At 60.9% G+C, this 26,884-nt stretch overlaps 1 protein-coding gene across 5 annotated transcripts in view; it reads right to left on the reverse strand.

The window, feature by feature from the left end:
- Positions 1-2,953: 2,953 nt before the first annotated feature.
- Positions 2,954-26,884, reverse strand: part of KCNIP2 (potassium voltage-gated channel interacting protein 2) — a gene marked incomplete at its 5' end in the record, with an annotated part of 45,570 nt that continues 21,639 nt past the window's right edge. The window contains 9 exons of one of the 5 annotated variants that reach the window (XM_082486175.1): positions 2,954-3,500; positions 3,830-3,892; positions 4,174-4,278; positions 4,657-4,764; positions 5,283-5,353; positions 5,455-5,524; positions 5,937-6,057; positions 7,191-7,290; positions 19,156-19,258. In XM_082486175.1, coding sequence (XP_082342301.1) covers positions 3,453-3,500; positions 3,830-3,892; positions 4,174-4,278; positions 4,657-4,764; positions 5,283-5,353; positions 5,455-5,524; positions 5,937-6,057; positions 7,191-7,290; positions 19,156-19,258 — 789 coding nt within the window. In that variant the 3' untranslated portion in view covers positions 2,954-3,452. Of the gene's footprint in view, positions 3,501-3,829; positions 3,893-4,173; positions 4,279-4,656; positions 4,765-5,282; positions 5,354-5,454; positions 5,525-5,936; positions 6,109-7,190; positions 7,291-19,155; positions 19,259-26,884 lie in introns of those variants that run through there. The other 4 variants (XM_082486176.1, XM_082486174.1, XM_082486177.1 and 1 more) reach the window with 4 other exon arrangements.

Genomic DNA, 26,884 nt, shown 5'->3' on the forward strand with positions numbered 1-26,884 from the left:
AGCATAGGCCCAGCAACTTTGCTGTTACCCACCCTTAAATGCCACATCCTAAAAAGGGACACCTGGTCCCAAGCTCTGCCTCACACAGCAGCTTCTCATAACAAGCTGATGACATCCCTGGAGGGACTGATCCAGTCCTCCCTGCCCTCACCCCCTTCCCTGAGCACCTGCCCCGAGGCAGAGCTAAGCAGAGATTATATTTTGACTCCCAGGTTCAGCCATCCCCCCGTCCCATAGCTACCAGCAATGATCCCGGGACAAACCTATTCCCGTTTGGCACGAAAAGGCTATGCTGGCATTTGAGAGCTGAGTGAGCCCCACAGCACCCTCTTCACCCTTGTCATTCCTCCCCTTCACCCTGGGGAGAGGGACCCTACCTGTGGCTTACAGCATCCCTGTGTCTGGAGAGGGCACGTCAAGCCCACAGATGGCATCACCCAAAATAGCAACCAGCCAAAGAGAGCTCACAGGGGACAGGATATACTGGGAAGGGTGAGTTAGAGGGGGTGGGGAGGAATGCATTCAGGCCCATTCACGCTGCTGTACATGCACCTGGGTGATTGCTAGCAGGTCAAAAAGGTCCCCTGAGGAGTCAGAGGCTTTGGAAAAAGCAGGCTCGCAGCTCTCCCAGTCCCATGATGGTAATTCCCCCCCGTAGCCAGAGCCCATTATTTTAAGATGTTTGGGTCTTCAAGCAGCTCTTTGCATTGAGCTTTCAGTTCCTGGACCTCAGACTGCGTAACACTGGAGGTGTCACTGTCCCACATCAGGTCCATTATCCTGTTGTTCTGCTGGTTTCTTACTTATCTGTTTCTTTTTTCCTCTTTGTTTTGCTTCAAGCCACTTTTCCCAGTTCTCAAGGCTGCACTTTTCTAAGGACCAGTGATTGCCCATCAGCTCATGTCCCTAAGAAAAACCCCTTTCCAGTCCATACCTACCTCTTCAAGCTGGTAGCTGACCAACTGCCTGTTAGCTCGACCTTAAATGACACATCCTAACAAGGGCCACCTGGTCCCTAGCTTGGGTTCACCCAGCAGCATCTCATGACAAGCTGAAAACACACCTGACAGCCCCACTCCTGAGACCTGACACACTTGGTGTAAGACCCTGTTAGCCTAAAGCCTCTTAGCTGGCAAAAGACTGCATTTACGGGGCCATCGATGGCATGGCCAGGCTGTTTGGGACTCTGGCCAGCTCAGCATGCACCCTGTCCCCCATGCAACTTCCCAGAGAACCCATGCAGAGCACCCTGCAGCTGCAGCGCCCCAAAAAGGCTGCCAACCCTCTGCAGAGACCCTCAAGCCCCTATTTCCCCTGCCCCAACCCCCAGGCGGCTGACAGATGCAAAGACATAAAGGTGTGTGCATAGCGATTGTGGTTAGATTTTATTGGTTTTTTGTTGTTTGTTGTTTTCTTTTTTTTTTTTAACCCATATTATTGTTATAATACAAAATATACAGACTGGAGATGCCAAGCGGGTTGTGGGTCACCATGCCCTGGGGCAAGGGGGTCACACCATGCGACCTGCAGTGTGAGGGAGGAGGCGGCATCTGCTCCGCGTGGCGGGGAACGGTGGGTATCCCAAAAGCCTGGGAGGAGCGGGGAGAAGGAGACGGGAAGAGTAAGGGTCGGGATACCTGCCCTCCCACCCTTGGGAGACTGCAAGTGAGAGCTCAGCCCCACGGCAAACCCAGGAACAGGACTGTGAGATGAACAATGTGTTATATGAACCTAAAAAACGCATCATGTCTGCAAGGGCTGGGCCAGGGATGGTCCCGCTGGGTAGCAGCCCCGTAGCTTTGGCTCAGGGTCCGGGGGAGGTGGAATTTCTAACGGCTCCGACACCAGGGGCTCGGATTGGGTCTGGGGCTCGGCCCAGCACAGTACTGGCCCTTCCCCATTGATCCCAGACACCCCAGCTCAGGCCAGCCCCCATCGCCCTTGGCTGCTAAGGATGCGGAGGCGGGAGCAGTGGAGCCGGGGGCTGCCGGGGCTGGGTACATTCCCAAGACCTGTGGGATTGCACAGAGGGGCTTCTGGGGTTAGCATGGGGTCATGAGCCCATGGGCATCACTGTGCCAGCTATGACTCGGAGGGGTATGCGGGCAGGACAGGCCTGCCTGCACAAACCTGGCTCCGAGGAGCTGGTGGTGACAAAGATGTGGGGAGCCTCAGGTGCTGGGTCCTTCCCCGCAGCCCCCAGGCAGGCTCTCACAGGGCCATACTGGGAGAAGTGCCTAAGCACATCTGCCCCAAGGTGACCCTCCAGCAGCACAGCAATGACTCCTGGCCAGCACCAGCCTCAACTTTCTCCCCAGGGAGATGCCAGCTCAGCCATACCCCCAGCACAGGGCTATGCCTGTGAGAACACCTCTCTGCCCCACTGCTCACTCCCCAGTCCCCTGGGCAGCGGGTGGGCTGGGATGAGCTAGGGCACAGGAGCAGGGGAAGGTCGGCAGCAAACGACACTGCACAGCTGTGAGGCCCAAAGGCCAGGGTGGCCACCAGAGCCCAGCACACCTCCCTCCTCCACGTGTCCCCATATCCTGGCTCCTGTGTCCTTGGGGAGGGGTGGGCAGGATGTCTCTCCATTGGAGCCTCAAAGCGGGCCCCTGAGGTCCCCTGTGTGCCAGCACCCCGATCTCAAGGGACAGGGGCTGAAGTTGCAGTTCTCCCAGCCCAGCATCCTTCATCCTGAGGGACCAGTGCCACAAGAAGGCACCTCAGGGTCCCTTTAGTCTCCCTTCTCCCCATGTCAGAACGAGCCTCCTAGGTCTAACCACCCCCCTCAGGATCAGGGTGGGTGATCCCACACCTCACGAAGTGATGAACTCCAAATGCTTGTGCAGCTGTCATCTCCAGGCATGGCCCCTCTGCCCACTCACCCTGCCCAGGGGCTGGGCAAGAGGGTGGCCAGAGGCTCATGGCCAACGTGCTGGCCCCGTTCCCTACAGCAGGGTACAGCTGGGGCAGGGGACGAAGCCGAGGCACTGGTGCCCATTGCAAGATTTTATTGGTTTCTAGACAGCGTCGCTGGAGGGTTTGGGCTGGAGCCGGTGCTGGGGGCTCCTGGGGCTGGGGAGGGTCAGGGTTGGGGGAGCCGTGGCTGCACGGGGTGCTGTGCATGGGGGAAGCCTCTATCGCAGCCCAAGGCAGCGGCTTCCCTGCCGGGAACGGGTGCAGGGAGGTCCATCTGGGCCAAACACTCGACCCGTGCCAGCCATGCCCATGCTCCGATGTCCAGGAGCACCTGCTTGGGGTCCCCCGAGGAAAGCAGAGCCAACCCAGAGGGAAGGGAAGATCCTGGCACCGACCACGTCTCTGGGAAGGGAGGCTCCTTCCCATGGGGGTGTCTGTGCAGCCGGCAGAGAGGAGGCTCGAAGGAAAAGTCGAGAGAGAAGCAGATTCTGGGCTCGGTGACAGGAGAGCTCGGCTGGAGGCAGGTCCGGGAGCTAAATTACGTTGTCGAAGAGCTGCATGGACCGCATAATGTTCTCATCCTGCAGGGAGGAGGTGGGGAGTGGGTGGGTTGGGCACAGAGCAGAAATCTGGGCAGCTGCCCCAAAATCTAGCTTTACCCTCCTGGCAGCTCTGCCCCATGGGACAATAGCCCCAGGATTTACAGGCACTTTCCAAGCCCTGCTGAGATGCACAGCTCTCATCCGCACAGGGATGCCGACACAGATATGGTTCCCAAAGCAAAGCCCCAGCCTTGCCCCTTACAGCCCTGCCTTCACCCCCTCTCTGCCAGGAGGGTGGTGAGCGGACAAAGGTCCTCAAGGAACAGGGAGGTGGCCCAGCCCCAGAGCAGAGCTGCTGGTGGCTTTACCTTCTGGCAGGATTCCAGGAACTCCTCGATTGTCACCACACCATCTTTGTTTCGGTCCATTTTCTGCAGACAAGCACAGCACAGAAGGCATGGCAGGGACAGCCCCAGCCCCAGGGAGAGCCCAGCACCCCCTGCCTGGGTCCCACAGGGGCTGGAGAGAGCACGTCCCTGCCCCAGCCATGCCCAAGCACCCGGCAGGACCAGGATGGCCTTTTCTCTCCCTCGCTCCAGCACAGTCCTGCTTCATCCCCAGTGTGGGGTGTTTTCTCCCGTACCATGCCAGGTTTTGGGCAGCCACTGGCTCCGTGCTGGAGCTCTGCTTCCCCAGGACGTGCTCGGCTCACCTGGAAGAAGTTCTCCACGTGCTCCCGCGGTGCTTCCTCCCGCATGGCCGGGTAGGTGTATTTGCCCATCATGTCATAGATGGACTTCATGATGTCCAGCATTTCCTGGGAGGAAGGGGGTTGCAGGGTCAACATGGGGCTCTGCCTCTGTCTAGTCCCCAGCCCACAACCTTTTGGTGATGCTCATGAAGGACCTGTGGGGTGTTCCTGCGAGCTCCGTGCATGGTATGGGGCCATGTGTGTGTGCACTTGTACGTGTGATGGAGCCCCAAAGCAGCACACCCCTCATCCACCCTCCACCCAAGGGACACACCAGTGCCAGGGGACCAGGAGGGACCTATTTGTAAAGCTGAGCTCAGTAAATATTGACCCCCTCCCTGCTCTCCTCCAGAGCTCAGCCAACGCCCCCAAGTCCTGCCCTCATGCCTGCCAGGCACAGACCTGTGCTGACCCCAGGGACCAGCCCAGACCCCCCCATCCCACCTCTTTGGTGATGCAGCCATCTTTGTTCAGGTCATAGAGGTTGAAGGCCCAGTTCAGGCGATCGTCAATGGTGCCCCGCAGGATGATGGACAGCCCAGACACAAAGTCCTGCAAGGATGGACAAGGCAGGCAGAGCGGAGTTACAGCCACAAAGGGTCTTATGGACACAGAGGGCATAGCCTTGCTTGTCCCTCCCGCAGAGGGAGAACTCAGCCCCAAAGCAGATGTGCCCCAGGGCTGGGCTGACAAGGGAAACATTTGAGTATCAAAAAGAGCCTGGGGAAAATCAATTGCTTGTCCCCAGATATGTCCCACACTAGTCCCTTGAGTCACAGCACCCAAGAGGACAATGTGCATCAGGTCCTGCTGTTCAGCCAAAGCCTGAACAAGACCTGTGCCCGCCAGTCTGGGTACCCACAAGATACTAGCCAGAAAATACAGAAAGCCCCCTTTTTTTGTTGCTTTTCACTGTTTTTCTACTGCCTCTTGGAATTTAATAAATGCCACCAGCCCCTGCGAAGCTCTCCATCCATCTGCAAGAGCAACATCGCTCAGCCCAGCCCACAGTACCTGAAGGGACATGCCCTCCCTGCCCCACTGCCATCCCCTCCTCGGCCACAGCTCACCTCGAAGCTGACAGAGCCGTCATGGTCAGTGTCAAAGGCGTTGAAGAGGAAAGTGGCGTACGTGCTGGAGTCTGGGGAGAGGCAGACAGTGTGAGGGGGTGCTGTGTGAGCCCCCCACCCCCACCCCACGAAGGCACCCGTGCAGGGTATGAGGATGGGGATGGGCACTCACCTCCCTGCGGGAAGAACTGTGAGTAGATCTGCTTGAAGTTTTCTTCATTGACAATGCCGCTCGGGCACTCCTGCCAGGGCAAGCCACAATGTCATTCCACATTGCAGAGAGGGGCTGAGCATCCCCCTAAATCCCTGCGACTCCCTTGCCTCGCCCCCTGGCCCTGCGGTGCCTGGTGAGGTGGCTGGCAAGGCTGTGTGGAACATCTCCCTGGCTTTGTGGGCTGCACCCCTTACTTGGAGGGGCTCTGCATCCCAGGCACGCAGGGGGCTCTCTGCACCCAAGGGATGGAGCACAGGATCAGGCCTCCCTGATCTCCCTGAGCTCTCTGGAGGTGGAATCAGGCCATAGCCTGATATAAACTTCAACCCCAAGGTCCCGAAAGCCTTTGCAAACCCCAGGCACCACTGGGTGCGAAGCACCCTCTGAGCTGGACATGGCAGTGGAGGTGGGGCTAGCAAAGCTGGGCGAGGGGTACTCACATTCTTGAAGCCTCGGTACAGGACCTGCAGCTCTTTGCGGGTGAACTTGGTCTGCTCCTGGAGCTGCTCCAGCCCCTCAGGGCGGTGGCAGACGGTGGAGAGCTCAAACTCATCCTCAACGCTGTCTGCAAGGAACCGAGGGGAAGAGAGGGTGGCTGAGGCCAACACTGTCCTGCCTGCCCTGCCGTGCCGGGGGGCAGGAGAGGCACCTTGCACAGCACGCTCCATCCAGGGTGACACATTTTTGGGGTGCCCTGCTCAGCCGGAGTTGGGTCTATGCCAGCAGGGGACACTCAGAGACACCCTGAGGACAGACCAACGGCTGATACTGGGCAACAGCCCCCCCAGCCCAGGCTGGGCAGAATGAGGGTGTGAAACCCCTCGCGGTGCTGAGAGCCCCCCTACCTGCCCGTGTCCTCCCCCTGGCACAGGCATCCACCCTGTGCAGCCAAGACCTTGGACATCCCGCAGGTCCGTGCTGCACCGGAGCTCATGTCCAGCAGGAGAGCTGCCCCCCAGAACCCCCAACCCCAAATGGCCCCCAGCCTTGTCTAGACCCTGTCCCGCCCCCTGTGCCCTCTCTTCATCAATGGCTTCTCCCCACCATTTGGCAAGTTGCACGACCCCTGCCCACAGCAGCCAGCACCCCACTGCAACCGAGAGGGGAAGCCCCATAGTGCATACTCCCCCCTCCATGGGACGGTTCAGCCCCTACCCCTCCATACTCACCTCTTCTCCTGGGTGTGGGGGGGGTCAGCTCACACCACGGGGCAGGGAGAGACCCCGGCCAGGGGCTCAGACTCACCGAGGTGCCAAGCGTACCCAGTGCAGGGAGGGTAGGGGGCTCTGGGCAGCTCTGTGCTCACTCCCTGCTCAGCCCCTTTCACCCCCCCATCACGCTTCCATCTCCTAACCGACAACGAGCTTTGAGCAACAGCCCCCCCAGCCCTTAAACCAGTGCCAGGAGGGTCCTGCTGCCCTGAGCCAGCTCCAAAGTGGGTCTCGCCACTGTGCATCCTGTGGGAGCCGCTCCAGGGAGCTGGAGATGGGGAAAATCAGCCTGGAAGCAGGCGAGAACAGCGGTGGGTGTAGAGCCCATCGGATCAGACCCTTCCAGGGCAGGGCTGATCCTGACAGCCCCGGTTCCAGGGCACGGGGGTGGCAGAGGCATCCCGTTCCCATGGGCAGGGCCAGGACGGAGTGCAGGCAGCAGCACCGCCAGGGACACACACACACAAAGGCAAGAAGAAGCACTTGCTTTCGCTGAGCGAGGGGATGGATTTGGGCCGGCAGCAGGGCAGCAGTTTGAGGAATCGCTGCTTCAGCGCTTTTTTAGTTTGGCCCGGTGGGTTGCCTGGAAGAAAGAAGGAGTCACCAAGCAGAAGAAGAGTTAACAGAGCAGCGGCCCCCGGACCCAGCGGGCAGCAGAGTTGGGCTCCGGGCACAGTGTGAGCGGGGCCAGAGGCGGCACATGCAGCGCGACGCAGGAGGAGCAGGAAGGCAAAGCCCAGCCCAGGCTCTGCTCAGCCTTTCTACTTCATCCCAGGACAAACCCGGCACTGGAGTTTTCCTCCTTGGGAAGGACGGGGATGACAAAGGGGCAACCCTACTGGGCTACCCACACCCAGTACCTCTGCACCCCCACCATCAGAACATGCACTGGAGACACCCAACAGCCCAGAATCCCAGGAGAGTCCAGAGGCCAAATACGGTCTCCCTGGGGACCCTCCCCTCCCTGAGGGGCTCTGCAGGGAGGCAGGGCAGGATGGAGCCCAAGAAACAGCGTGCGGCTGAGCCAGGGCATTGCACCCTCCCCAGAGCTCGGCGCCGGGTTTGATCCTGCTGGTACCCGACGGCTGAACAAGAAGCATGCACCGAACCCGGCCATGCAGCCCGGACTGCAGCATGCACCCCCGCCCCAGCACGGCACTGGGATCCCAGCCCGGGGCCCTGCTTTGGGGCAGCCAGAAGGGGAACGGGGCTCAGGGCTTTGCCTCGGCCAGGCTACAGGGCAGGATGAGGGGCTCCCCACATCAGCCTGGCCCGTAGCCGTCGCTTCCAAGTGGCCCTGAATAAACAGCAAGTCCCCTCGATGCACAGACGCTCTCCGCCACCCCCTATTCCCCCCATCTGGACCCCAACGGCTTTGCTCAGCCCCATCTCTCCCTGCTGGCGCTGCCCCACGGCTGCAGACCCGCTCCCTCCCTTCCCACGGTGCCTCAAGCCAGCAAACTCAGAGCAGGATTAACGCTGCAGGCGGGGAGGGGATGAAGGCCATGCCAGGCGCCAGCCCCTGAAGGGAGGCAGACAGCGGCACAGGACACCGATGGGATGAAAGGTGCAAAGTCCCCTTGGGGATCTGCTGTCACGGCGTTTGCTCCAAGCGCCTTGGACATCTGCACACAGCAGGTCACAATGCCTGCGCATCCTGAGCCCTGGTTCTGGGGTTGTTTCTGCAGACGGATACCAGATGGGGCTTCTCCGGTAGCTTTCTCAGCCTTGTGGGCCTGAGCTGAGCCCTGGGTGATGGGGAAATAGTGCTGCATCATACCCAGCTCCGGTGCCTGGAGGGAGACGTGGGTCTGCAGGCAGCTCCATCACTCTGGGGCAATGTAGAACAGCTCCAGGAGGTCATTGTCCCAGCAGGACATCACACAAAGCCACTTCAAGAGGGTAAACTTGTCCCCAGGGAAGTGGCACCCACAGCAGGGTGCCAGTGACATGCAAATGAGTAGGGGATGCACGAATGCACCCCCTGGCATTTGTCACAGGGCGACAGAGGCAAGGGTGAGGGCCAGGATCTTGGCGCTGGCAGCACAGCCTGGCCCCTGTCGGCTCCAGGGTTTGCAGGCAGGAGAGGAAAGAGGCTTTTTCCTTCCTACAAGCGGGCATCAGTTGGGCATAAACCATGATTTTGACCCAGCTACTTTTCCAGGGCTTTAATTTGCAGACGGAAAGGGAAATTGCACCTTTCAGCCTTCCAGGGATGCCCTGGGGCCAGGTCCCTCCTGGCAGAGCCGAATTGTGGGAACAGACCTGGGAGGTAGGAACAGCACCTCCGCCCAGGACCAAGGGAGAGGGCGGGCAGAGCGACAGCCAGCGCCAGGGTGATGGACCAGGTGAGGGAGCAGAGCGGGAGGGAAACCACACAGCGAGAGATGCAACAGAGAGTAAACTGTGGTTGGACTCACAGGGGCAGCAGGTATAGGCACGTGCAGTAGGTCAGGTCAGGTGCAAGTTACACTTTAGTTTGTTATAAAGAAGGAAAAAGAAAAAAAAATAAAGAACATGGGCGTTTTCTTAAGGAAGAAGGCCCGATTCCAGGGGCCCCGGGGCAGGGGAAGGAGCACGTTCAGCACATGCAGCTTAACAACAGGAGAGGGGTGACCAGGGCTGGGGTTTTGCTGTCCTGGCTTTGGTGCACCTGAGGGCTCTGCTGGGGAGGACACGCTGTCCCCTTTCTGTCCCCCCGCATCCATACTGTGAGCAAGTCTGGGGGCTCCCCAAGGCTCCCCCTCACTGGGAAGTGGCTCTGCCCAGAGACGGGGAGCGGAGCCCGGCCACGTGCTGCCCCACTGGGCACATGGGACACCTGCAGCACAAAGCCCTGACCCTGTCAGCGACAGCTCCTTTTCCAGATGTCGCTCTGCCCTCCATCCCTCTGCGAGAGCCATCAAGTGGCTGGCACAAAACAAGCCCACAGAAAGGGCTGGCAGCATTTTATCTGCGGCAGCAGGTCTGCCGGGTTAAGTGGCTTGTCGCTTCCCATGCATCTCCGAAACACGCACACACACAAATGGAGCCTCCATCCTCGGGCAGCACCAAAAGGGGAAGGGATTTCCCATCCCTACCTCCACACGCTGTTGAAATTAATCCAAGAGGCTGCTGAATGCTGGCTCTGAAGGGACCCACAGCAGACAGGTCCCAGGCCCCAGCAGTGACCACCACCCAGACGGCCGTGGACCACTTTGTATTGAGCCACCAGCAGCTGATGTGTCCCTGGGGGCTGGATCCAGCCAGTGCTGCCATGTTGGGGGGTTACACGGTGCTGGGCTGACCGTCCCCTTCCCAGGGAGGACCCAAGTCTGGGCTGCTCCTTGGTGTCCCCAGAGAGAAAGCAGGAGCTGGGGTCAGCTCAATGCATAACTATGTCCCTGTCCTCCCCACAGAGCCAGAGCCACCGGCGTCCTCCCAGTGACAGCTGGCTGGGGAGACCAACCCACCCCTTCCACAGCACTCTCCTGCTAGAAAAGACCCTACAATAACAAACCAACAGGCAGTGCCAAAACTCCCCCTTCACTCTCAGTAACCCATCAATAAATGCATCGTCATGATGAGCGGAAGATGCGCATCCCACGGCGGCGAGAATCCCCCAGTGTCACCAGCTCAGCACCCGGGCACAGCACCGTTTCAGGATGGGAGCAGAGCACTAGCAGCCACAGGGTGGGCCATGCAGCTCCCACAGCCACCGCTTGGGCCCAGGGGCAACACCACATCTGTCAGGAGGTCAGGAGGAGCTGGTATTCCAAGGACTATCTGCCCCAGCACCCTGCCCTAGGAGCAGAGCTAGGGTGGCAGAAGGCAGCTGGGCGAGGGGACCCTCTGCCTTTTAAAGTATCCTGGCTGGGAAACAGGAGGGCAAATCCCAGCCAGGGTAGGAGGACAAGCCAGAAGAAGGGTCAGGGCAGGCCCAGGGGAGCATGGGGAAGGGGTCAGCAGTTCCCAGAACATGCTCTTTTCAGCAGAAGAGCCTCCATCCCCTTCCAGAGCATCACCTTTTCCTAGGAGACCGGAGGCACATCCCCAAGGCCCCCCTGCCCGGCTATGGCTCCAGGTCCATCCAGGCAGTGATGCTGAGCTCAGCTGCCCCTAAAACCGGTGGCTAACGATCATGCCTGTGCAGGGCTTAGCTCTGAGTAGGGTCTGCCAGCCCCCAGCTCTACTTCCCCTCCACAGTGCCCAGCCTCAGGCAGTGCCACCTCCTGCTCAGGGGGACCACAGCTCTCTGGGGTCTGCAACAAAGGCCAGCAGGAAGAATACACAGCAAAATCCCTCAGCCACCCCGGGGAGGGTCAGGATGGGTCCCGTCAGCAGCAGCTTTGCAAATGACCCTCATCAGTCAACAGTGACAGAGCCAAGTGTAGCCAGGGCTAAGGTGCCTGCAGCAGCTGCTGGGGCCAGACAGTCATCCATTAGGGGAATGAAATCAGAGTTGGCATCTCCAGGGGCAGGGGACGGACAGAGAGTCCCTGTCCTGGGGGGAGGACAGGGGCAGCCTCAGCCCAGACACCCAGAGCCAGCAGGGCTGAAGGAAATGGGAGCAGCAAAGCTGCCGCACAAGACCTGCAGTTCACGGGACAGCAGAGACTCAGGACTGGGTTGTTCCCCAGTGCCAGAGAGGGGAGAGCAGCTCCACGACCCTCATGCCGAGCAGGCCCTGAAGGGAGATGGGGACATGGGCCAGCAGGGGCTGCGGAGCAGAGCGGCGCTCACAGTGGTGCTGTTCCCGTTCCCATTCCCAGCCTGTGACAGTGCTGCCAGACAGCCTGGCTGTGCCCAGAGGAGATTTTGGCAGAATAATAATTTCTCAGACCACACCATGTACAAAATGTTGCAAGAAAGGAACGGTATGGGATACAGGTACCAAGGGACAGTGGAGCTCAGGGGCTCCCCAAAAGGAGCAGGTAAGTCTGCAGGACTGGGACAGCCATGTGCTGCAAAAACCCACTCACAGGGACGCATCCCACCCTGTCCCCATTGCCACCTCCACGGCAGGGATATCTCTGGCAGCAGGAATTGGTGCATCCAAGGTGCCAGAGGAACTACGCAAGAAATGCTGCAGCAGAGCAGCAGCTCCTCTTGGCTGCAGGCGTATCCCATAAGAGAGCTGGTGCTCTGCATACCCATTACCCAGATGTCATCATACCCTCCCCAGTAAGGCACATGGACGAAGCCTGGACATGTCTCAGCCACAGCCCAGCCAGATCCCAGGCAGCTCGGGGACATCCTCCTTCACAGGGGGGTTGAAAGCACCTCCTGGGCTCAGTGGCCCCCTCCCCTCCCTCTGCTCAGCCACTAATTGCTCCTCTGATCACTCCTACCGGCACATCCTCCCATCACAGCTCCCATCCGAAGATCTGGCTGCCTGAGGGGATGTGATCTGCATCCCCTTCATCTCGCAGCATCCCCAGAAACAGCCAGGAGGCAGAGGGGATGGCACTGATGTAAAGTCTGTTGGCAGCCCTTGTCTGAGCCGGGACTGTCCACAGCAGAGCTGAAGAAGGCAGCCAAGGCAGGCAAGCCAGCTACACCGTGCAGCTCTCTGCACTCCTGCTCTTGCCAGGCACAACCAACAGGTCCCGCGTCCCTCGCTCTGACATGTTCTGGGTCCTCTTGCCTGGCCACATCCAGCCTTGTCCTCAGCACCCACCTGCCAAGCCAAGGAGCTCAGCACTCACGGCAGCCCCTTCCCTCCCCAGTCCTGGCACAGACACACAGGGAGGAAGAAGGTGCTGGGGGCTCCAGCCTCTTTTAGCCACACTCCCCCCATAGCCACCAATTCATGTGGCAGCAGTGAAAGCTTTCTCCTGCATGGAGCTGCACCCCACACCCATCCCTCCCTGCCCCCAGCTCCCACCCCTCTCCCCAGCCCCACCACCTGCAGCCCTTTTCCTCATCATCTGACAAAGCCCAGCTCTCTGTATCCCAATGCCCCCAGACTCCAACATCCCAGATAGTCCCAGTTCCCCTGCACCCCACACAGCACTGCACCCCAATGCCTCCAGACCCAGATATCACACACCCTAATGCTCCCAGACACCCTAACTTTCTAGCATCCTGCACCCCAACACCTCACATCCCAATGTTCCCAGATATTCCCACCCCAACATCCCCAATACCTGTGCACCCCAGTGCCCCCCAAGCACCCCAACATTCCCAACCCCCCCCGACCCCAACCTCCAGACACCCTCACTTCCCCAGCTCCCTATACCCTAATGTCGCCAGACACCCTCCCACACCCTAATGTCCCCCAAAATGCCCCAAAACACACTAATCCTTCCAAACCTCCCCCAAACACCCTGCAGCCCCCGAGACAGGAGGTGAGGAGCACCTCCACCACAACATCCCCACCCCATTGCAACCCCATCCCCACCCCTGTCCCTGTCCCACCTCCCCTGGCCAGGTCGATGATGCCCAGGGCATGGAGAAGCTTGAGGCTGGAGCAGAGCAGCAGGATGATGCCCACCGTTTGCAGCCCCTGCGGGTCCCAGGGTGCCCCAGCAACCGACATCCCCCAGACGTGCAGCCCCAGCAGGCAGCTGGTCTGGCAGCAACAGACCCAGCAAGGGAGGAGAGGGGAGGGCAGGGGAGGAGAGACCTTCCTTGGCCCTCCCTCTTCCCGCCCCAGCACCCTCTGGGGTCCCTCGGGGCACCCAGGCTGCAGTGGAGAGGAGAGCCCATGCATGTGCTCAAGGGACTTAGGGACCAGCTCTCACCCCAGTTCCCCTGGGGCACCTCACTGATGTCACCCTGCACCTACACAGCCTGCATGGACACCCTGCAGCCCTGGAAAGCTGTGGAGGGCTGCAGAGCTGGCACCAATTGGTTCCTGGAGGAGGCTCGGCTGCCCCTGACTCCCACCCCAACAGCACCATGTGGTGGCACCGACCCTGGAGCTCAATCACTCGCTGCCCCCCAAGACACTGCTGCCACCCAGCCCAGGTACCAGTCAAACCCAGGACAGCACCTCTGCCCCATCCCAGACCACCAAACCTGCCCCCCAGCAGTGCCCCCACCCTGCATGCACCCACAGCACGGCTTGAGGATCTCCCTGCCTCAGAGCTCAGCCTGGTCCACCGATCACCTCCACGGACATCTGCCACCCTCACCTCTTCCCTCTTCACTTGCTGGGGGAACATCTGCACCTCTCTGCACCAGCAAGTAAGTCACGGCCATCTGCAAGATCGGTGGCACGTGGAGGAGCCGCAGCTGGGGGCTGCCAGCCCTGGGTACCTCAGTTGCTGCTGCGGGGAAACGCACCCCGCTCCACTCTGGGGTGCTGCCTGGAGGTAGGGCGGCACAGCAGGGCAGCCACCCAGGGTGGGGGCTCCCCACAGCCCACCCAAAGCCCTGCCTTGTGGGCAGCAGGGCAGAGAGCCCAACCTGGCAGCAGTAGTTATTAGAGAGTCTCTCTGAGCCGGTTTTCTACGCATCTCTCACCTAAAAGCTGCTTCTGATCTGGCCACCCCCTGCTCCAGCAGAACAGCGAGCCCCAGGGCAGTCACCCATGGGGAATGAGACATTTCCCTGCATCCTGCAGCCAAGCATGGATGGTGCGCAGGACATCCTCCTGCCTGTGCTCCAGGGAATACAACCCCACAGAGCCCTGTCCAGGGCATCTCTATTCCCACCTGTGCCCAGTCCTGGGGTCTAATCCTGCCCCTCCCAGGGGACAGGTTAAGGAGACCTTGTTGAGTTCTCACAGCAACCTGCAGCCCAACACGACCTTATGCTAGAGACCTCCAAGCCAGCTTCAAGCCAACCTCTCCCATTGAACTCTGACGTTTCATCCTCCACCAGCAGAGCAGGGCTGCAAAGAAGAGCTGTCCCAACAGGCTCCCTCACTCTCTAGATTTATTGCTTTTTCTCCAGCCTGCAATTTTCTCACCTCCCCATGGCTGAGCGATCTCCCTGCCCCTCCATCCACTGGCTCAGAGCCCGTCTCTGGAGCAGGATGGAGCAGAGCGGGGTCCCTGCTCCGTGTCCAGCCGGGTCCCCTTGCTCACCTCTCCAGGCACATCAGCAACAGAAAGAGCAAGCCAGGCCAGAGGGAATTGGGAGGGAAGCAATGTGAAAAGTGATTAACGCGAGGCCGGAGGCAGAAGAGATTCAACAAGCTAATTATGTCTGGCTGGGCTGAGTGGGACGTGACACCATGTGGAGGCAGAGTCGGTGGGGTGCGTGCCACTGGTGCTCCGGTCCTTGGGGAACTCAGTGCTGGGAAAGCTGCCCTGCCCTGGCCCCAGCTGCGGGGGTCACAGTCAAGGGGACCCTGGGCCAAGTTCCCTTTTCCCCCAGCTTCACCCTCTCCAGGCAGGGCGAGACAGTGCAGCCCATCCTGTGCCCACGGCAATGACCAGGGCTGATGTCCCTGGGTGCAGAGCATGTGGAAGATGCTCCACAGAGGGGAGTGTAGGGTCCCCAAATGACCTTCTTCTCCAAGACTCCAGCACTGGCAGGATGCAGCCCAGCTACAGCATGCCGCAGTGTGTAAGGCTGTGCCGGGACCCAAACCCGGAGCCTGGCCATGACTACCGTACACCTCGGCACCTTCTCCCCCTGCTTTGCAAGCCCTCACCATAAGCCAGCAGCTCTCCCCTGATTCAGACATGAGACCCTGCCCAACCCTACAGCCAGCTGAAAAACCCACCAGCCCTTGCGAAAGGAAAGGCAAGGGTTAAACCCACTGTGTATGGGGAAATCCCTGGTGCACCCCAGCCCAGGGAACCCCAAACTTCAACCTGGAGCACCTGCAGCTGTCCCAGGCCGGATTTTGATGCTCTGAGATCTACCCCACCCGGAGCCAGCTCGTCTTGACCTCTTGGGTCTGTCAAACCTGCCAGGCTGGATGATGCCCTGAGCTGAGGGACCCCTGGCACTGCGCCCCGAAGGGCCGATCCCTCCTGCAGCCAAGATGCTGTGCTGCTGCCAAAGGGGTTCCTGGAAAGCAGGAGGATAGCAGGGCTTGGCACGGGGCTTCACTCTCACCAGCACTGCAGGGATGCTCATTTTCTCCCCTCTCTGGAGGGACCCTCGCCCTGAGCCAGGCACCAGGAGGTGGCCATGCTGCTCGCTGCCACCACCCTCCTGCCTGGCATCCTTTGGGGTGCCAGTGGCACCCAAGCAGGCTGCTGCTCCCTCCTGTTTCTCTCCAGACTCTGGAAGGCTTTGGCACCTTCCCCAGTCCCGCTTCCCCCCTCTACATCCTCAGCTCTGAGGCAACAGCAGCAGCCTCCAGGGGAAGGCAGGGGCCAGTGCACCCCGTGTCAGGGGCTCTCCAAGACACCCCCGATCCTGCCTGCCCCATGCACGGACTCTGACCTGGACGAGGCAGGGACAGCACTGCCAGCCCCGGGAAGGCACCAATTATCCTGCCGACAGCAATCTGCAGCTTCATCTAATATTCATCTGAGGCGGCTCTCCCGCCTCTTACCTCCCGCCCACCCCTCCTCCCAGCCGGGACCGATTGCTCTGCGCTGAATTATTGATGCTGCACTTCAGGAGCCAAAATCGATAGTGTTTCTCTTCGCCTGCCCCCTCCCCAGTGCTTGGGCGAAGCGTGCTCTTGGTAGGGGGCTGGGAGACCCCCGGGCAGTTTGGCAGCATGCGTGTGGCTCTGCCAGATGTTCAGGGCTGAGGACAGACGCGGTGGCACAAGGCAGTGGTGGAGTCCATCAGTGATTAACCAGCTGGTAAACAACGCCAGCTCCAGCATCGATCGCCCCTGGAGCACAGAGCACCCACGGGAGATGGTCTGCTGCTGCTGCCAGACAGCAGCTCTGGCCATGCCACCAAGGCTGCACGGGACCAAAGGGGGGACAGTGCCAAGGGGACACGGCAAGGGGGTGCAGACAATCAGAGCTCCCATCCAAGCCCTTGCTCAGAGGAGGGCCAGCTCCAAATGGAGGACAGGTTGCTCGGGACCTTGTCCAGCTGAGTTTGGGAACCCACCAAGCCTGGAGTTCCCCCGTGTCATCCCCCTCCCCTCCATGGTCCAGGGGCAGACAGGATCTCATTGCAAGATGTTTCCACCAAACCCTTCCCCAGGGCTAGGGCATTTTTCCGGTCTCCTCTGGAGATTCTCCATCCTCAGCCCATCACTGTGGAGGCATGACACCTCCCAGCACAGACCATCCCCGGGACACCACCAACACAGCCAGGGCAGAGAGACAGCCACATGCAGGGGACCAGCAGGGATGGGGCAGGGAGAGTGCGGGGTGGCAGCCAGGGCAGGGGAAGTGCAGCAGGCGGTATCGATGGCTGTGGAACGGGTGGCGGGGCCCCACGTCCATTAGCAGACCTGAGCCATTAGTGTACAGTTTCAGGCTCTTTGCGGTCCCTGAGCTGCCACTGCCAGCCCAGGCACGGCTGGTAAACAACCCCCAGAGGGGACTCAGCATTTCCCAGCCCCAGACACTGCCTGGGACCTTCCCTGGAGAGCAAACTCTCCTACCTGCTGCCTCCTGAGCCAAGGGGAAGGTTGACCCATGCAACAGCATCTCACCCCCATCCCAACATGCAGCCACTCACCCGCAGGACTCCCCGTACGGTGGCCAGGGCTCAGCTCAACCTCAGCTGATTTCTGCCCCTTGAGCAACGTGTTTCCCTCTTCTCTGGGCACCTTTTGGTGATGGGAGAAATTGCTGCCAATCTGGGGCACCTGGGTCCCACTCCCACCATCACAGCTGGGGTGAATCTCCAGCCAGGCCAGGGGGACCCACAGCTCCTAAGCATGATCACGTGGGTGGAGGGGGACAGGGCAGGCTGTGCCTCCCCATGCTGCATGGTGACACCATGGCCTCCTGGGGACGAGAGAGGACTGGTGGCAAGGTCTGTCCTACATGACAGACAGGCATGCCACCATCCATCCCAGTTCCCTCTGGAGGGGTGCTGGCTGATGGGGACAAGGCTGGACACAGGACACCCCATCTTCAACCTCCTGCCCTGGCCCAGGCCAGAACAAAGTCACTTGCAGAGGGACAAAGAGTGTGCCCCAGAGGATGGAGGAGCATGGGCCAGGCAAGGAGCAGCCACACAGGCCAAGGGGTGTCCCCTGCCTTGTCCTGTGCCCCTCAGCAGGGTTGCTGCAGGGTCTGGGGGTCTCTCTCGCCCTCCCCTGTCCACCATGTCTGGGAGTGAGAGGGCTGCAGAGCAGCCACAATCTATGGCACCAACTTTGGTCCAGAGCTTTGGGCAGCTGCACAGGGAAGCAAAAGCACAGGGAAGGGGGGCAAAGCAGGGTCTGGGGGAGGCAACCCCAAATCACCAGCAGAACTGGGGATGGGGGATTCAGTCTGGGCACAGTCAGCATGTCCCCCCCACCCTGGGGCTCACAGGCAGGATGCCTGGTGGTTAGCTGAGCTCCTGCCTCAGTTTCCCTCCTGGCATGATCCACCTAGGAATGTTGCCACTGCAGCACAGGGACAAAGCAAGCAGTTAAGCAGCAATGAAAGCTTCCACTCACCATGCTTTCCTGTCCTGCAAGCAGGTTTGCAGGTCCAGAGGGAGCAACCCCCCATCTGTCCCCTCCCTCTCCACCCCCAGGCACAGCCGAGCCTTGGATGCAGCCCAGGGGTGCGAGAGCCGGTGCCACAGAACTGGGGAGGAGCATCCCAGGGCACCAGTGGACCAGGTAAACTGCCTGTCACCTCCTCACCCTGTGTGTGCCCAGATGCCTGGGGCCGGGCAGGCTGCAGCATCCTTCAAATGGGTGTCTACAGGCACAGGCAGGGGCTGGACAGGGCTGGGGAGACAACCATCACCCCTGGGAGTCCAGGGAGTACCTGGCCAAGAGGTCCTCACCTCCCTCCCACCACGCAGAGTCCTCCGAGTGGATCTGGGCTCCACCAAGTGTGCCCCACACACACTGCTCAGCATCTTGCATGGCCCCTCCCCAGCCGGGCAGCACCTCGTGTGTCCCCCCACCCGGCCCAAGGGCCATGAGGGGGCTCTGGGAAGACGCAGGAGCAGGGAGTGCAGCAGGGACCCATCCTGCCCGGGCCCTGGCTGTTCGGCGGACTGGTGCTGAGTCTGACAGCTCATGTTCGTGCTGTTCAGGGTGCGGTGACCACGGACCCTGAGGACACGTTGCTCCGCTAGAGGTGCTGGAAAACACCCCAGTGACCACTTGCACGCTCACACACAGTCCCGGTCCATGGCACCCCAGCACACAGCAAAGTCACCACCATGCAGCAGACACCCTGCCAGCCCTGTCCCCTCCCCATATCCCCAGTCACTGGGACCGTGCACGGAGCAGGCAGGACACCCCACTCCTCGCACCAGGACCCCCCTGCTTGCCCCTACGAGCAGCAGATGGATAGCACGTCCCAAGACTCTCCCGTGGATGCAGCACCCTCAGAGCATCCTTGGGGGCAGCTCTGGACACCCACCAGCTGCCCCCCAGGTTCCCAGAGGAGCCAGCACCGCCCGCACCCGTTACCTTCCAAGGACACGGGCTCGAAGAGGCCAAATTGCTCCAGCACCTTGATGAAGAGGACCAAGACCACCAGCACTGCGATCATCTCAAGGCCTTCCAGGTTCATGGCGAGGGTGTCTCATGGCCCCCTACCCCCTCCCCTCCTCCCCACTGCCGTCCTGGAGCCCCCTCACCCCAGTACTGCAGTTGCCGGACCACGCATCCCCAGGGACCCCTGCTGCTGTCCCCGAGGGGGGATCAGCTGTCACCCCTCTACTCAGGGGCACCCGCCATCAGCCATGGGTGAGCGAGGGGTGAGCGTGGGGCTGTTGCAGGCAGCTCGAGGAGCCGACGGCCGGGAGCCCAGGCGGAGCAGGGCCGTGCCTGCGAGTAAGAGTGGAGAGAGGCCAAGCGGAGGGAGGCGTGGGGGGTGGCGGGGATGGGGGAGCCGGGGGGAGGAAGGAGGCATGCCCTCCCATTCCAATGACACCACCTCCATCGATTTGCTTAATGCAGTTGCTAAGGAAACGGGCCACAGATATTAAAAGGCACTCGGTTCCCGGGGGGACGACAACACGGGGAGGGGACAGGACGCTGGGCACTGGCTAAACATCCAGGATGGGGATGACTCAGACTTGTCCTCTGCGCCCCACACGCATGCCTGCCCCATGGGGACAACCATGGCTGAACACCCCAAGGTCCCCCAATCCTCTCCTGGGGAGGATCTGGGGCAACAGGTCCAGCTGCCCCATTTACGAGCTGGTGGATGAGTCCGGCTGCCTCACTGGGAGAGCCAAGGGGAGACAGGGAGCAGGGCTGGGGGGAACAGGCTGGGAGTGGGGGCTGCGACGTAGGGTGCCTGAGACACTGCCAGACCCAGAGGCAGCGCAGCAACAGGCAGGAGAGGAGGGGATGCAGGGGCTGGGGACCCAGTGGGATCAAGGGACCCAGCCAAGGTCACACAGCAGCTGGAGGCAGAGGGCGAACCCAGGCGTCCTCGTGCCTCAAGCACACATCCACACACAGCCAACTGGACTATATTTAGCTCCTACGCTTTTTTTTTTTTTTAACAGCATCCCAGCCCTTGCCTGGCTGCTCGATCACAGGCCACAGGGACTACCAGGGAGCCAGGCGCCCGCTGGTCCCTGCCCCATCACCAGCGCTCAGCACTCCTTGGGGTGCTGGGCTTCCCCTGGGAATGCCACTAGCACTGCCCACCGCCAGGTGGACAAGTCCCACATGGGGCATGACACAAGACCAGTCCCAAGTCCAGCACCAGTGTGGCAGGCAGGGAGCAGGGCTGCCCCCAAAGCCACCACTGCTCCCCATCCTGCTTTGTCCCCCCCAGGAGCAAGGCCAGCTGCCCAAGGTGCTATGGGGCAGACCCCCTGCCCAACTCTAGGGCCTTCCTGCCCCCACAAAGGGCCCTGCAGATGGGACCAGAAAGCCCCTTTTCTTTCTTGTTGTCTTTGTACTGCACGGGAAATATGTCACCAGGGGAAGAATCATCACTCTGGGATACCCACAGGAGGAAGGGGATGGCAGAGCTGATGCTGGCCAGAATTCCCAGCAGGGCTGCCCTGCACCAACCACCCAGGGGCCCATTCCCAGCCCAGGAGGCTTCAGGTTTGTTCCCTGGCAAGGGACAGAAAGGGCTGGTGGCTCTGTCCCAGGTTATGGCATGACCAGGCTATTTAGCAGTTCCATGCCACCAGGCTCAGCACCTCCTGCCCACCTGGGGCACACTCCCAAGGCTCTGCCACCAGCAGAAGATGCCAGCGATGCATCAGAGGCGGCTTGGGGAGAGAGATGAAAGTCTTCCCTGGGGGAACATCCCTCAGGCTGGAAGTTCTTCAGACCTGACGTATCCTTTTCTTGGAAAGAGGTGAGTTTCCAGGCACTGAGCCTGGATTTCACCCGGCTGGCTCCTGGTTTTGCCCCTGCCCTGAGCCAGTCCCTTCAGGGACAGGGCAGCACTGGCCTGTTGCACTCTCGGAGGAAGTTTGCCACTGGCACCAACTGCATTTTTAAAGCTTTTTTTCTTTCCGAGCCCCTGTTGCAACCCATCACCTCCTCAAGCCTCCAGCTGCTCCCAGGGCCGATGCCTGTCCCACACACCATGGGGCTATTTATGCAACCTAATTTTGGCCAGACACAGCAGTAGAGGAGTCCTTCCAGCCTGAGCCAGGACTTGTCCCAGCAAAGACGGCTCGGGGCAGCTCCTCTGCAAAGTGAACCCACTCAGCCCGTGTGAGCAGACCGTTGTCGGCCCCTTGTGTGTCTCTGCTGGTGTCATGGGATGCTGGGGCCGAAGGGCATGGTGGCAGGTCAGCCACCGAGCAACAGCTTCCCTGCCTGCCCTTGTGCCTGTCCCATGCCAGCCGGTGTCCCCGACAGAGCAGCGATAAATCACCCGCCAGCCGCCGTGTCAGGATTACTCATTTCCGTGCTGGAGCCATTAATAAAAGTCCTCGGCTGTCCGCTGCCAGCATGACACAGGATCCCACCAGGACTGGCATAAGCAGCCGATGCCAGTCCCACATCCCAGCGCCACACATCGTGCCACAGCCCAGCTCCCAGCACCCCCAAACTCACTAGGGTTGCTTGCCCAGAGCACATCCCCGAGGGCAGCTCCAGACAGGCTGGGGGTGTCAGGGTACCACCCCCTCAGCTCACCCACATCCCCAGGGATGCTCCTCCATCTGCAGCTGCCCTCAGGATGGAGGAGACACATGGGACTACACGTGAGGCTTCGCCCATGGAGCCAGACCCGCAGCCGCCTTGCAAGGGATGCTTGAAAGGCCATCCAAAACACATGCACCCAGACAGAAGTGGGACAGGGCTTTGCCCCTCATCCCACCAAGCGACATCGCTCCCAGGGGTGGCTCCTCACCCCTACAGCCAGCCAGCATTTGGCCATGCCGTGGGAAGAGCCACGAGGCCCTGGCTGAGCTGTGTAATGAGAGGTCACACGGATAGATGGAGAAACACACGCTCCAGGCAGGAGAGGCACTGGACATCCCCAGACAAGTGGTGCCAGTGCCACCTCTTCTGCCCTGCCCCTTGCCTTGGGGATGTCACCCTGCAAAGCCCCCAGCACACACATCCTACTACAGTGGGGCTCGGAGAAACCCCTCACTGGGGAAACCGGGACACCCACCACATCCCAGAGCTCCCCAAAAAAACCATCTGAGGAGCAAACCCATATGTCATGCCCAAAGGGACCAAGAGCCCCAAAATGCATGTTGAGGCCCCAGCCTCAGCACCGGGCACACTCCACAGCACTGGAGGCACCGGGGAGCCCGTCTGCGTCCCCGTCCCGCAGCAAGGGACAGCAGTCCCTGGACGCTGGCAGCACGGTGGAGATGGATGCCCCCAGAGCAGCCCTGGGCACCACTGTGGCTCAGCTGTGGCCGCTACCGGCTGCTCTCACACACAGTGGGGCAGGACCAGAGCCAGGAGGTACAAATAAAGTCTCAAAGGAGGAGATCGGGGTGCCCCAGAGAGGCAGACAGGAGGTCCCCAATCCCCCTTTCCCATACCAAAAGCCCAGCTCGCCTTGCCACCTAGCTTGTGGAAGGGGACAGGACGGGTCAGTGTCACCCTGTCCCCCTGCATCCCCAACCCCGTACCTTCGATGCCGCTGATGATTTTGAAGCAGCGGGTGGTGAACCAATAGGAGATGAGGAGGAGGATGGCGATCAGGGAGGCATAGAGCAGGCTGTCGTTGTGCAGGGATGTCCTCTCCATGGCTCCATCCCCTGTGCCCGCTCGCGCCCCCCGCCCAGCCCCGCTGCGCTATCTGGGTCAGCCCTGTCCCGGCAGTCCCCCGCCAGAGGAGCCGGCCACCACGGGCAGGGAGGCGGGGGGCCACGCAGGCAGGCAGGCAGGCAGGTAATTGGGAGCGGCATGTGAGAGCCAGGCTCCCAAACCAATTACCTTAATTGTGCTCAGGCAGCACATGGCAAACAGTTAAAAATAACCCTCCTGGCCCGGAGGGAGAGTGGCACCATCAGCCAGGAGAAGGAAGCATGGGGCAGAGCACGGACGGGGCTCACTACACATGTGGCTGAGTCTCCGTGCCGTGGGGCCAGCAAGCCATCGTCACAGCCTCATGCCTGTTCTGAGTTCATCGTTGACCCCAGAAACCTCAGGGCTCAGCCCCTTGCTGCCACCCCACAGGAGGAGCTGGGAGTCCTGGAAACTGGGCTCCCCAGGGAACGATGCTGCAGCCCAGAATTGGCAAATGCCAGGATCTCCGCTGGGATGCCGGCACCCGTCCTTGCTCCAGACACTGGGCCTCGAAGAAAGGCATCTCCGCAGCCCTGCTGGCCTGCAGAGCTGGGTCTGGCGGAGAGGTGCTGCCATCTCATCCCCTGTGCCCCAGCACAGCACATTCCTGCGGATCAGCCCAAGATCAGCTTCCCCTTTTCTCAGCTTGGAGCCAGAGCCAACCAGCCCGGTTCCTGCTCTGCAACGCCAGGGGCACTCGGGCAGTGCCACTGTGAATTTGGGCACACTCACTGGCAGACCCCAAACCCCACGGATTAGCTGCACTCAGGCATGAGACACCTCCAGTCCCTCGACCGCGCTTGGCCCCATCAGCTGCCCCATGGGACACGTGGCTGGGGAAGACGCCAGTCCCAACCGTTTCACCTTGACACCTCTTTGCATACAAGATGTCCCACCCCACCCCTGCAGCTACAGCCAGGGGACATGGCCATCCAGGTGTGGGGTGAGGAGCACAGCATCACCCCAGCTGTGTCCCTTTCGGGGTGCAGAGCCCAGGCATCCGGTTCCATCCCCCATTCCCTTCTCTCTCCCCCAAGACAAGCTGCTCTGAGCATCCACAGGGGACACAGGACAGAGTGGAAAAGTGGCATGAGGTCACACCTCGGTGCTTGGGAGGGCATCAGGCCCTGTAACGCTGCCCCAGGCACAGCTGTGGCAGGATGGGCAGCCCAGGCTGGCTCCGAGTCCATGCCACCTGTCCCATTTTGGGCTGTGACAATAACAGCCGTGAAGCATCCCCGCTCCAGCCACCCCCGCCCCGGCTCTCCTGTGCTGCCGGCAGCGCAGCCTTGTCACCCTGCTAAAATTAACCACCCCCCCAGCCACCCACTGTGTATAAATAGAAATGCCCGGGAACAGGGTTTGTTGCCCAGAAAGCAGCTTCGTGCACACAGTATGCCGTGGGCACGCATGGGGCAACACCCAGAGCTGTCAGGTAACCGGGTATCTGTTCCCTGTCCTCATCCTCCCAGCACCACCAGCAGCTGGGCATGGGGGGACTGTCTCCCACTGCAAGATGGGAGCAGATGGGGAGGGAGTGGGGCAGTCACCCATCACCGGGGGACCTGTCTCTTTGGGAGGGGACCACACACCTTGACCACAGCCAGGCTCTGCCCTGCTTGGGAGCCACCTCTGTGCCACAGCTCAGTGTTGCAAGGTGCTAGGGCACTACCTCCCCAAAATGTGCCATGGGACCAGCTGGGCCACAGCAGAAGTTATGGTCCCAGGGCACAGCTGGGCAGCAGCTGCCCAGGTCCCTCGGGCGCCACTGACCCACCGGGGGTGCCAGCCTGATGGATAGAGCCTCTCCTTTTTTTTTTTTTTTGGTTCTCGGGGCCATCATCCATTAGGGAGAGTTAAATTTAGGTTGCAGCTGATCCCTTATTACCTCGCTGCTAATCAGAGCGCGAGTAGATTATTAATAAGCACATTAAAATATTGGCGAAACTCTATTTTTGGGAGGTGAAGTCACAGTTTTAATCTGGTTAATTGATTGAGTCATTTCTCTTTCCCCCCATCGGCAACCCGTCCTTGGCTAGCTCCCCAGGGCACCCAGACAGGAGGGCACCCCACCCTGTGGCCCGCCCGGCCGGGCACCCGGTACCCTCTGCGGTGAGCTCTGCAGGACCTCCTTTGCCTCTGCAGGGAGGACAGAGGGGCTCATTGCCCCCCAAAAGGGACCAATGGGGGAGGATAGAGGCTGGATGGGGTACAGCATCCCAGTGACTCTTGTACCACATGGACCAGGGTGGTGGTAGGGAAGGAGGGGATGCTGCAGAGGGGAGAAGGCTGTGCAAGACCCACATCCCACTCCCAGCCCCAAGCTCCAAGCCTTAGGGGAGCACAGACCTGCCTGGATCTGGGTTCCACCCCACTTTGGCTTCTTCCACAGCTCAGGAGGACACAGAGAAGAGAGTGAAAAGCAGTAGCCGGCGCCCCACTGCCAGCCCTGCCTCCATGCCCATCCCCGCTCCATGCAGCATGACCACCCTGCACATCCCAGCAGGGCTGGAGGGACAGGACGGGGCCAAGTCCTTGGAGCCACTTGATGCTGCACATGGCCAGCCCAGTGACCTGGTCCTGGGGGGAACACCCACTACAGACCCAGCCCCATAGTGCCCAGCTGAAAAGCCCAGGACGCTGGGACAAGGACCTATAGGACATTCTTGCAAGTGGTGGGGACAGGAGCACCCCGAGGTCCCCTTCCTGCTCCACTCCATCACCTGCAGCTCTGCCCCTCGCACCCAGGGTTGGACTCAGCTGCCTCATCCTCTGCCAGCTCCGCTCTGGGCTAGTTGGCCGGTGCCCGATGGAGCCAACTAGCGGGGATAGACCCGGTGCTGCTGTGGGCACACCCAGCCTCTGGCGCCTGGCATGACGCTCAGCCAGGCACACACTTACCCTTACACCTCTTCCCCTATCACCATGTTGTGGGCTGACATGGAGCCCTGAAGGGCCCATGGGGCTGCAAAGTGATGGGAAAGGCCCACAGAGAGGGTTTCCCGGGGCCAGGTGACCCTCCATCGTAGGGCTTGGGTCCCCATGGGCAGGGAGCACAGCAGCTGGGCACTGCTCGCAGGGAGGATGCTGCTCCTGTGTCCCAGCCCCCAGTGCTCTGCCGAGAGCATCCCCAAGGTCTCCCTGCCATCCCCTGGTCCCAAGAACGGGCGCAGGCTGGGGAGACCAAGGGGTTTCCCCAGGTAAGGAGGGGAGAGAGCCTGGGAGGATTTTTCTGGACAGGCTGGGCCCTGGTGAAGGCGGTGCAAGTCCCAGCCCCGCTCCAAGGCGTGACGCTGCCACATTGGCCCAACAAAGCCTCCCCCACACTCCCAGCATGGGGCGTCCCTCCCCAGCACTGTTGTGGCCCAGAGGGGTAAGCCTGGGGGTCCCCGGTAGGGCCAGGCTATGGGGAGGGCAACCTGCCCCTAGCATGGGGGAATGGGGAGAGGGGCAGGAGCCAGGCACCCAGGGTCCCACCATGCACAGGCACATGATGACCTCCTTGAGATGTGCCCATTGGGGTCAGGAGGTGGGTCTTGGCTCAAACCCGGGAAAAGGGGTCCTGGCCAGCTGGTTGGGCTGTACAAGGGCTGGCAGGGGGATGCGGGTCCTGCTAAGGCTGTGACAGCAAACTGGGGGGGGTGTCACAGCATGTCAGTCTGTCCCCAGGACCCAGCAGCATCCCAGGATACGAGCACGGGTGGATGCAGGCACCAGGGTGTGTCCCTGCCCCAGCCCGTGCACACACCCAGGGATTCACCGGACGAACGGATGGAGGGCGCAGCCCCAGCCCCAGAGGAGGCAGATGCCTGGCATGGCAGGGAAGGGTCGGACCAGCTGTGATTTATTTCCACAGTAGTTTTCTCACTGCACCAGTCCCCTCCCCAAATAAAACATTCCCATCACCCCAGGCCCACAGGGGACGTTCAGGGGCTCTCGTTGCCTCCCGTGAGCATCCCCT

This window comes from Vanellus vanellus (genome assembly GCF_965231255.1).
Source record: "Vanellus vanellus genome assembly, chromosome: 7".
Classification (NCBI taxonomy): domain Eukaryota; kingdom Metazoa; phylum Chordata; class Aves; order Charadriiformes; family Charadriidae; genus Vanellus; species Vanellus vanellus.